The 12218-nt window shown below is 39.4% G+C and overlaps 1 protein-coding gene across 1 annotated transcript in view; it reads right to left on the bottom strand.

The window, feature by feature from the left end:
- Positions 1 to 10600, bottom strand: part of GCNT2 (glucosaminyl (N-acetyl) transferase 2 (I blood group)) — a 29539-nt gene extending 18939 nt beyond the window's left edge. The window contains exons 1-2 of the mRNA XM_072152576.1: positions 10342 to 10600; positions 9383 to 10230 (exon numbers count right to left, since the gene is read on the bottom strand). Of these exons, the coding sequence (XP_072008677.1) occupies positions 9383 to 10230; positions 10342 to 10358 (865 nt within the window). The 5' untranslated portion in view covers positions 10359 to 10600. The remainder of the gene's footprint in view (positions 1 to 9382; positions 10231 to 10341) is intronic.
- Between the last annotated feature and the right edge of the window lie 1618 nt (positions 10601 to 12218).

Genomic DNA, 12218 nt, shown 5'->3' with positions numbered 1-12218 from the left:
CTAAATGAGATAACTGCTCTTCTCTCTGCCACTAATAAAGATTTTCTATTTACATATTCTAATTGCAGTTGTTTCTTTGAGTTTACATCCCATTATTTTTATTTGGGGATATAATAAGTGATATGATATTTAGTTGTCTAGAGATGGCTGCAGATACTCTTCCAGTGCTGTGATCTCTTCATTGGTTCCTTTGTCCTATACTGTAAAACACTGCTCATTTAATAGTGAATGTGCTTGGCATTATAGCTTTGACGCAAAATTTAAAAAAAAACAACAGATCTGTAGCAGTTCCAAGGATAGTGCTGGAGTGAGGCTTATCCATTATTTTGGGGCATCTACTCTGTAATCTATATGTTCTATTTGTCCACATATTTGTGAATATCTTTTAATAAGGAAAAGTTATGAGGGATTATATCTGAAGAAAATTTATCATTGCAGTTACATTAGTTTTCTGACAAACAAATTTCTAACAATTGTCTCAACTGCTGATTTAAGCAAAACTTTAATACTATTTTTGTGATATTAGCAACCCACTAAACTTTTCACTTTTACCTACTTATGCCAAATTTATGAAGTGAATCCAGATGTGATAGACAGATTTATGAACCTTTGGACGACTTTTCACCACAAAAGTCTCAAACCCAATGCAGACATTAACACCTCAAATGCCACATTCAGGGACAGATTTAGGGTGATAGAGGAAACAATGGAGGGAGGGAACTAATAGGCCTGCCTTAAAGAGGACCTGTCATCCATATAAAAGGAATTGCTTACTAAAGTAAGAAGCTACAACAGATGTAGCAGTGTTACACTCTGCTGTAAACCTCCGATAACGCTAGCAGACACTGCTGCGCTGTACAATAGAAATGCAGGATCGTGCTGTAAGCGGTCAGGCGTATTCATGAGGGGACCACTCCATAGGCCGGCAGTGACTGCAGAGCTTCATGCAACAGTCACCGCCTCCTAGTCCCACCCCCTCATGAATATGCCGACCGCTTACAGCACGGTTCGGCGTTCCTAGTGTACATCGCGGCAGTGTCTGCTAGCATTATTGGAAGGTTTGATAAAGCTAGCAGGGTAACACTTCTACATCTGTTGTAGCATTAGGAGCTGCTTACTTTAATAAGCAGCTCCTAGTGCCTTTTTATGGGTGACAGGTCCTCTTTAACTAGGTCATAGAAATGAAAAAATGTGAGGAATAGAGAGAAATATAGGTAGGCAAATAGAAATAAGAGATCAATAGGTAGGTAGGTAATTAGAAAAGCTAGATATATTTTCAGTTTTTTTAATTACACTTTACTTTAACTTCCAATACATCAATCTATAGCTTCTATAATCTATAAAGCTGTTTGTTAGCCAGGAGACCTAACCAGAGCTGCAGCTTCCACAGTTTGGACACAGCTCCATCTCCATTATCCCAGCCTGCATCCACTACCAGGGTGGTGCTTTATTCCTGAGGACAACTCTCCACAACTACTCGAGTACCAGAATCTGCTGTGAACCATTTAGGCCCATTGCCTGCTACCTGTTGTTCAATAAAGAACCGTGAGTTGATTTGCACAATGTGCCTCCACCTGTTCCCTGTATACAGCTGTAACACCAAGGGTGCCCCGTCCATTACCCAGGGACTCATACTACAGACACCAAAGGGGTTGCCCCAGGGAGATTCAGCCTCTTCCTCCATCTTTCTTGCACACACCACCTGCCGGAGACCTGCCAGGCTGTAGGACAGCCCTTCGGTCCCCATACCAAGCACCGTGCCTAGGCCGCAATAGCCAGCCACTCCGGTATTCTGGGCCCTGCCTGCCTCCAGGCCCCAAGAAAAGGCTAGGCCCCAGTGGGGGATGTTGCATATCCATCTCTCTCTCTGTCTATCTGTCTGTCTGTCTATCTATCTCACTTTTCTATCTATCTACCTAGCTATCGATCTATCTACCTACCTATCTATTGATCTCTTATTTCTATTTGCCTACTTATCTTTCTCTCTATACCTCACATTTAATCTATAATCTATCCATTACTTATTTTTCTTTCTATATATTAACTATTTCTGTCTATCTATACCTGTCTATTTCTTCATCTAAAAATGCAAAAACTGACACTTACTATCGTCAACATTGACTTCAATGTAAAAATAACTTTAAGGGGTTGTCCACTTTCAGCAAATAATTGATACTGTTTGTTAAAGGAAAAGCCATCCAATTTGCCAATATATTTTCTGTATTTATTTCTCACTGTTTTCTAGATCTCTGCTTGCTGTCCTCCTATAGAAAGATTTTATGTTTACTCAGGTGAATAGAAATCTGTCCTTGGTGATGTGATGGACATGCAGGTGTACGAGCTGTTATTATCACAGAGAGTAATAGGAGTTGTATGATATTAACAGCTCATGCACCTGCATGTCCATCACATGAGCAGATTTCTATTGACTGGAGTAAACATAGAAGCTTTTTAATGAAGGTCAGCATGCAGAGATCTAGAAAACCGTGAGGAATTTATACAGACAATGGGATTCATTTACTAAGGGTCCGCGCAAACGTGGGATATTCCAACAATTTAGGATTTGCGCTGCATTTAAGGGGGTATTTTGCCGCACGCGATTGGATTTTGGCACAATCGCACAGGCTTTCATGCAACATAAATCGGGGGGGGGGGGCGCCAGATGATCGAAATTAGTACAATAAGTCTAAATCAATATTGAATCCGCTCAATGAACGAGGTAAAAAAAACACAAAAAACTTCCCGTAATATACAATTTTTCATCAAATACCCTCACAAAAAATGTTCTAAAAAGAGATCAATAAAGTAATGCGCCCTAATATGATACAACTAAAAAGCACAACTATTTTAAAAATAAGCCCTCAATCAGATCTGTAAACAGTAAAAATACTGACGTTATGCCTCTGAAATGTTGTTGATATTAAAAAATTTGATTTTCTCCTATATTGGTTTTGCTCAGTAATATTGAGCAATGATAAGAAAAAACTATATAAGTGAGGTATCACCGTAATCGTAGTGAACCAGAGAATAAAGATAAAATATTATTTTTATGTTATGGCGAGCGGCAAAAAAAGTGTTAAAATCCAAAATAAAAATTGATGATTTTGTTTGTGTCCTCCTTGAAATAGTTAATAAAAATTTGTGAATAAGCTATAGACCCCCAAAATGAATTATCTATACATTGTATCTCACCCCGCAAATAATAAGCCTCATATATTCACATTACCAAAAAATAAAAATCCTATAGCCTGTACAATGTGAAAATACAAATCTGCTGTGAATGGCGCTGCTTACATTCCATGCCCAGCCATCTGCCCATACAGCAGTTTATTACCACATATGGGGTATCAGTACACTCAGGAGAAATTGGGCATCAAACTTTGCAGAGCATTACATCATTTAGCTCATTATGAAAGTGTCCAAAACAATTCAAAGATTTTTAAATTGCACTTCCATTTTGTTTTAACTCATGTGAAACACTTAAAGGGTTAATAGACTTAATAGAAGTTGTTTTACATACATTGAGGGGTATAAATTCTATAGTGGGGTAATTTATGGGGTTTTACAATTATTTAGGCCTTTCGAAGTCACTTAAAAGCTGAGTCTTGCCGATTTTAATGAAAATTAAAAAAATGGAACCTAAAGTTTTAAGCCTCATACTATCCTACAAAAAGGATAGGACACAAAAAATACCATTTCAACATAAAGCAGACATTCTGGAAATGTTAGTAATCAAGCTTTTTAGTTAGTTTAACTATCTGCCTGGAAAGCAGAACATTTCAAACTTTGAAAATAAAGAATTTTACTGAGCTTTTGCCAAATTTTCATTTTTTCTCAGAATGAAACGCAAAACTTATCACTTATGTTTTACAACTAATGAGAAGTACAACGTGTCATGAGAAAACAATCTCAAAATCACCTGGACATGTTAAAGTCTTCCAAAGTTATAACCAATTATCGTGACACACGTCAGATTCTAAAAATCGAGTCTGGTTACTAAGCTGAAAACAAGTGTTGGCGATAAGGGGGTAAGCTTTCACGTCCATCTCTTTACTTATATTTTTGTGGGGGTTGTCGAATGAGCACTTTCACTTTTTTTTTTAATTCCTCTGGTTTTATGATTGATGATTACTTGCACATCCTTTGTATTTCTGTTTTCCTATGGGCTTATACAAATGCACTCTTTGGGGGTTATTTATCATACGCCGGCTTCGGCCTCTTGATGTATCTAGTGGGGCACAGAGCAGCGCTTATCTCTATGTCAAGCCCTGCCTGACGTAGAAATAAACGCAGCCGGCGACTTTTCACATGTAAAAATTTGCAGGCTTCAGCAAGTGAGCAGGCGTGAGGACAGTAACACCCCACGCCAACCCACTCCACACAGGCCACGTCCACCTCTTGTCTGGCCGTGCCCTCCTTCACGCTCCACTGTTGTGAAGGTGGCGGATTTGGCAAAATAATCGCAAGTGTTAGCAATAAGCTAGCATTAGCTTTTCTACAGCCACATGTATGAGCTGACTCATAGCTGACTCAAAACTCAGAGCAGGTGCTATTCCTGTTTGAGTTTCCTGTCTTGGGCAATGTTTTATACCATGTGGACCTCACACGCGGATGACACATTGCTGTAAATATAATCCACTGCTCCACTCCCATGACTCCTCACTGGTCATTTGTATAAAGTTATAAAAGTTATAAAAGGATAACAGGTTGGTTAAGCTTTGTGGGCCTAAAACCTCTTAAAAAGTTCCCTTGAAGCTTTTTTGCCACGTTCAGATTTTCTGATGCAGTTTTTAATGTTTAACCACAAATGGAGTGAAAAAGAATAGGAGTTGCATCACCTATTATGGTGTATTATAATTATGACTTGCTTTTCGATTCAAAAACTGCATTAAAAAACCTGAACATGGACACATAGCCTTAGGCTGCATTCACATGGACATATTCTCATGGATGTATGGCGCTACTCACCCCTCCCCTATGCACAGAAAATATTTTGTGGCCTTGGCACGGTTTGGTGAGCACTCGTTGAGCTCACCGTACCAAGAGCGGGCGCAATAGCCGCCTTTGATGTATATCTGCTTATACGTCCATGTGAATACACCCTTAGGCTGCGATTACATGCAGCATTTTAAAACACATTTTATTGCTTTATCTTTTATCATAATATCATTAATACACAATGTAAATGTGATGTTATGATTATGTTAACAATGTTAACATTATCATTGTAAATGCTTTTCAAATGCTGTGTGTGAGCACGTCCTCAAGGTATTCTCTTGCTAAAAACTTTCGATCTGGCTTTTGTGGTTTGCTTGAAAAATTAATAATTTGTAGATGTTAGCAACGCCTGCTTCTTCCTCAGTTTGCATAACTCTACAGCTTTTTCTTCTTGCTTTTACAATTTTAAGGTTAAGGTGTGTATGTAACTTCCTTGGGATTGTTCTATACATTTTATTAAGTGTATCTCATCTACTGTAAAATTAACACCCTCCTTCTACTCATACATTGCTAAATTGCTGCACCCACATTTAATTTGATTTTCCTAGTCCTTCTTAAAGAGTCAAATAAGAACAGTTGGCTCCCTGGAAATTTTCACTAATGATTAATGAGAACAAAGGAAAGATAAATAATTAACCCCCTCCCTGTGGACAGATATATGATCTACTTTTTGTCACTGGTGCTATGCTCTACACATAGAAATGGAATATTCCTATAATGGAATGATAATCCTTGAATCTTCGTTTAGAATGATACATTGGACTTTACTGCAGTAATAATTTCTACAGAGGAGGAAAAATAAGCAAATGTTGCAAATGCACCAGGTGCTGCTTATCTTTATTATGAATATAAGATTAGTGAAATGAAAGGTTTGATTTGAAATCTGCATATGAGGAGTTCAAAGGAATCTACTATATCATTTAACCTCTTCAAAGCACCACCGGGGACTTGTAGAGGTTAAATATCTGAACGCCAGCATGCCTTTATAAAAGATAATCACTGGATGATTGCCGGTAAAAAATACATGAATCCTTATGTAAAGTAGCCAGAAGAGCTCTGGGGGGTGTTACGCCCCCTGAAGTGCTTCCAACCCACCCGCCGCCTCCTCATCCAAAGGGGCAGAGAAAGGGAGAAAATAGGAGAATTAGAACAGCCGGAAACCCATGCAATGGTCAGTCTATACAGGCGGTCCCCTACTTAAGAACACTCGACTTACATACGACCCATAGTTACAAACGGACCTCTGGATATTGTTTATTTATTTTACTTTAGTCCTAAGCTACAATAAACAGCTATAACAGTTATCACAGGTGTCTGTAATGAAGCTTTAGTGTTAATATTGATTCTTATGACAACCCAACATTTTTAAAATCCAATTGTCACAGAGACCAAAAAAGTTCTGGCTGGGATTACAATGATAAAATATACAGTTCCGACTTACATACAAACTCAACTTAAGAACAAACCTACAGACCCTATCTTGTATGTAACCCGGGGACTGCCTGTACTCCTACTTTCCTCTGATGTATAGCCCTGTTTATACTAAGTAGGTCAGAACCATTGTTTCCATTAATTCAACAGTCTGCATTTATAGTAAAAATGGAAGACATAATCATAGGGTATTTCCACATGTTGCAGAATGTCGTGTGGAAAATCAAATACACACACTTGTGGTTATATGTAGTGTGTTTTTAGACGCTGATTTGCATGAATTTTTTCTGCATATGTTTAAATTGTATAAAATCCGCAACACAAAGAGGATTTGGTGCGGATTTGATAAAGATTTGGTGTGGATATTTACTCTTCCATAAATTACAATGTAAAATAAAACACATGCAAAAATTCACATGGATGCACAAGAAAAGTGACATGCTCATTATTTTATTCTCTTCATTGAGCAACAATTTCCGTGAGGTAAAAAACACATTGGGGGATATTTATCAGATGAGTCTGTTCGTAGCAACCAATCACAATTCAGCTTTATATAATAAACAACTGTGAGTAAAGAAAGCAGACCTCTGATTGGTTGTCATAGGCAACTTAAACATTTCTGATAAATCTCCCCAAATGTCTACATTACCTTTTCCAAATCTCACTCACCTTAATGCTACTGTATTGTGCTGCAGATATTCTGCAATCAAATCTGTGCCTAAAATCAGCACTTCTGCAACATATGCAGATACCCTAAGGGTTCATTCACACCGCCGTCAGGGGGGATGTATATGTGGCTGCAAATTTTTAGCCGCATATACGTCCCCATAGACAGCAATGGCGACCCGGCAGCAGTACTAACATGTGTGATACCATTTCGCACACGGGGAAAAGATAGAGCATGCTCTATCTTTCCCCTGTGTGCGTCCATGCAATGCTTTTTTCTATGGAGGGGGTCCGCTCTTCTCCAGGGCACAGCGATATGCATTAAATTAACGCAAAACTCCGGCAGCTCGTTCCCCATCGCAGGCGTTTCCATAGAAACGCTGATGCAATCGGGTCGCGGGCCACCCCGGTAGGCGCGGCTTTGTCTGCGTTTTCAAACGAAGACAAAGCGGTGCATGTGGCACCAGCCTAAGTCTTCTCAATTGTCTTTTCCTATTTTGATACAACCCAACTTTACCTATTTTCTTATATGTATGAGGTAATTATTTTAATGGAATCTCTAAATATGAGGGAGTGATTATGTGACGAAATGAGTGTACTTTTTTAAATGTTTAGTTTTTAATTCCTTTACCACGTTTACCCTAGAAACATCGGAAAGACAAACCCCTCAGCATACATACAATGTGTAATGCAAAATAAGTCAATTCCATTACCATTATATTATCAACCTACAAGTATACACAGGTGCGCTATATTTGCCTCGCAATTGCTTATGAAAAAGTCACTAAAATATTTATCTATTTATCTTTAGCATGCTACTTAAAGAATACTTGTATTATAATGAAGCATATGTTATATATATATATATATATATATATATATATCTGAATGTATATATGTACACACACAGTACAGTCCAAAAGTTTGAACACACCTTCTCATTCAAAGAGTTTTCTGTATTTTCATGACTATAATTATTGTAGATTTATACTTGCAGGCATCAAAACTATGAATGAGCACAAGTGGAATTATATACTTAACAAAAAAGTGTTAAGTAAACAGCTGAAAATATGTCTTATATTCTGGGTTCTTCAAAGTAGCCACATTTTGCTTTGATTACTGCTTTACACACTCTTGGCATTTTCTTGATGAACCGCAAGAGGAAGTCACCAGAAAAGGTTCTCACATAAAATGTGTGTCCTGTCAGGTTTAATAAGTGTGATTTCTTGCCTTATAAATGGGGTTGGGTCCTTCTGAATAGACTGTTAGAATTTGTATCATGGGTAGAAAAAAGCAGCTAAGTAAAGAAAAAGCAGTGGTCATCATTACTTTAAGAAATTAAGGTTAGTCAGTCTGAAAAATTGGGAAAACCTTGAATTGTCCCCAAGTGCAGTTGCAAAAACCATCAAGCGCCACAGAGAAACTGGCTCACATGAGGAGTGCCCCAGGAAAGGAAGACCAAGAGTCACCTCTGCTGCAGAGGATAAGTTCATCCGAGTCACCAGCCTCAAAAAATTTGGACCCATCAGACCAAAGTGCAGATTTCCACTGGTCTAATGTCTATTCCTTGTGTTCTTTAGTCTCTTGTGCTTGTTGCATGTCCTTAGCAGTGGTTTTCTATCAGGCTGTGGCAGGGAGTGCGACAGACTGTGACAGAGACTGACTGACAGACAGGGACTGACTGACAGACAGGCTGTGACAGGGACTGACTGACAGACAGGCTGTGACAGGGACTGACTGACAGACAGGGTGTGACAGGGACTGACTGACAGACAGGCTGTGACAGGGACTGACCAACAGGCTGTGACAGGGACTGACCAACAGACTGTGACAGGGACTGACAGACATGCTTTGACAGAGACTGACAGACAGGCTGTGACAGGGACTGACAGACAGGCTGTGACAAGGACTGACAGACAGGCTGTGACAGGGACGGACAAACAGGCTGTGACAGGGACTGACTGACAAACAGGCTGTGACAGAGAATGACAGACAGGCTGTGACAGAGAATGACAAACAGGCTGTGACAGGGACAAGCTATTCAAGGCCAGGTGACAAGTCCTCCAAATGTAAGAAAAAAATAGCTCCAAGTATGTAAAGTGATCAGGTGGATTAATTTCATGTAAGCAGCAAAGTTTTGGCTCTAATTCTCTCAAGCTTGAGAAAGGCTCAACATAAGAGCTGAAATGTTGCTGCTAAGATGGAATAAATCCACTTGATCACTTTACATCCTTGGAGTGCTGCCATTTTCTTATTTTTCTTATATATTTATTTGCAGGGTACATACCTGGTATTCTATTTAGGGTCACCCAGTAATGTTCATCTGGACTGTAAGTGTCCTTAGACCATTTCAGTAGATCCAAGGCTCTCTGATCTTCCTGAACAAATTTAGTAAATTCTCTCGTCAGGGCAACATATGCAGTCCCAAAGTATATGGTGATATTATGAGGAGGAGGAGGCTTTTGAATATTTGTTCTTCGCACATAAGAATGTACTATATCCTCACGGTGAACATATTTGGTGCGGGGGATGGCATGACCTGGAGGTAGGACACCAGGAGTAATATTTTTTCCATTGAATTTTTTTAAATGTTGTACAATCTCCTTATTTGTCTTCAAAGGGAAATCCTGTCCACACATATTGATCACGTACCTCCACTGCACCTCTGATTTCAGCAGATCTTTCATGCAGTTCAGATCAGCCTGCAGTCTCGATATTCCAGCATAAACCACCGGCTCCATTTTCGAGGCAAGAAAAGCATTTGGAAAGCAATTAACAAAATCATTAACTTCCTGCAAATAATCCGCACTCGCCTTCTCATCCACATGGATACAGTACACATTTTGGGGCATGTAAATAGCGCGAAACAGTCTCTCAAATGTATCAAATTCCTTGTGCAACACAATCACATAGGCTATGGGAAAATCTGCCTCTTCAGCCGAGAGAGGAGCTGTGATGTAATGGTTCTGGAGCAAATATCCTTCCATACATTTCATTGTCTTCAGAGAATTTGTTAAGGAATTTACCCATATAAAAGAATTTTTCTGTTTTGCGAGTCTGTCACAGGCAATCTGTAACAGGGATGCATCGTGGGAAAACTGGAGCCTGTGTAAGTTATTCTGCCCACTGAATTGGCTGAAATTACAAAGGAACAATAGCACAACTCCCAACGTAATCACAAAGATAAAGAAATGAAAATACAAAGTCATTCTTCCCAGGGTTACATAAATAAAAAGCTTACAGTACTTGCTTAAAAGCCTCATATTCCTTTAGCTGTGTGTTCCAGGTGTCATCATCTTCTTCCTCACTGCTCGGGAAGGATGTTTATCAGCTTGTATCACCGAGTGTCTGTTTCCTCTTCTGCTCAGCTATACAGTGCCCAGCCTTCTGGGGCAGGCTACTTGCATATGAATGCAGTGATCCTGCTATTGGTGACTCCAAAATGAATGACTGACAAGTTTTCCTCCTTTTACTTTGCAAAATCTTACCACTATACTTTACCTTGTGTTTGTACTAGGGAATAATCTGTTTGTATTTCACTGAATTACTAATCTGCATTATAAATTATATTTTAGTCATATACTGGCAAGTTTTCGCAGTTGCACAATGGAATGTTTGGACATGTTTCAAACACTTTGTCATCACCCTATGGCAAAATGAACAGTTTTATCTATTCTGGAAATCTCTAATGAGACATACAGTCAGTTACATAAGTATTGCTAACTTATGGACTTTTTCTCTTTTATATTGATAGAGATTTTTATTTAGTACTCAAAACAGTCCTTATCAGTTGTAAAGGTGACTTTCAAATTAACCCTTTCATGGCTCCCCGGTACCGGGAGGAGAGAACAAAAACCAAGACACATCAGTCTCTTAGTGTATGTAGAAATCTTCCACAGTTTATTAGCCTCAGCTGCATATATCAAACATCAGCATTAAAGGGGAGTGAACAGAAAATAGACTACTGCAATGCTATTGGCCATAATGAATTTTACCAGGACATTCTCCGAAAAGGTTAACTATTTCTTCTCAGAGACCTTGTTTAAACTAATTTCCCTGAGAAGAACACTTGAGCCAGCCAAAACATAAGATATGCCAGAGCAAGAATATATAACAAAAGTGAAGGACAGACTGGCTTCTCATTAAATGTCAAGGGGAGGGTGAAAGGCAAACAACAGTTTACATAAAAATAGCTGAATTATGGAATTAGCTGGACAGTGGTCAGCATGACCCACGACATGACCTCCTTGCTAATACTAAACTGTCCTCTTGATATTCAAAATGGCTTCTGTTTGGTTCTCTTGGCCCAAGATGGCCACTGTAGAGGAATATATCATTAACATTCCCCCCTATTTGAGCCTTGCAGACGAATAACCTCTTAAAGCAACCTCCTCAAACTCCAGGTACCTACAGGTGGGCTAAACCCTCACCTGCTGGACTTTTTTTATTGCTTCACCAGATCCCCCAGAGGCCAGACACTAAAAGGGTTAAAGGTCTGCACACTCAAATAACATCACTGAGCTCCCATAGTTCATAGGTTTGTAAACAGGCTGGTTCTCCAACAGGCAGCATCATCCTCCGCTCCGGGCACTTCTCCTGTTGTGGTTCTTACTACCTGGACGGCTATCTGGAACATGGTGGACTTGATGAGGGGGAACACACAACACGTAATAAGTGACAAGAGCAAAATCACAATCCCCAATATCACCCCCATTTAAAGGAAACCCTTCCAATCTCCCAACCACAAAGTGAAGGACAAAGTGTCCACTCCAGAGTTTCTCTTAAATTCCCTGGACAGTGCTTCAATCTTTTCAAGGGCATGGGTAATGGATCCATAGGGGGGATGTCATCTGGGATGTACATGCAACAAGCCACTCCCACCATCTTACAGACTCCTCCCTTCTTAGCAAGGGTCATGTCCAAAGCCATGCAGTTCTGGAACGCATCTCACACATAATTCACAAATCTCTGTTGATTACAATAAAAACAGTTAACCCTATAAACATTTTGCTCATAGCTATCTGGGGAATAATGGACTCTAGACCTGCCCATATCTGATTGTGGGCCTTGAACTCATCTGAGACCCCCCTTGGTGCTCCTACTGTATCTATATAAATGTTGTA

This window comes from Engystomops pustulosus, chromosome 5 (assembly GCF_040894005.1).
Source record: "Engystomops pustulosus chromosome 5, aEngPut4.maternal, whole genome shotgun sequence".
NCBI lineage: Eukaryota > Metazoa > Chordata > Amphibia > Anura > Leptodactylidae > Engystomops > Engystomops pustulosus.
The sequence above is the reverse complement of the archived record's forward strand: the minus strand, read 5'-3'. Positions and strand labels throughout refer to the sequence as shown.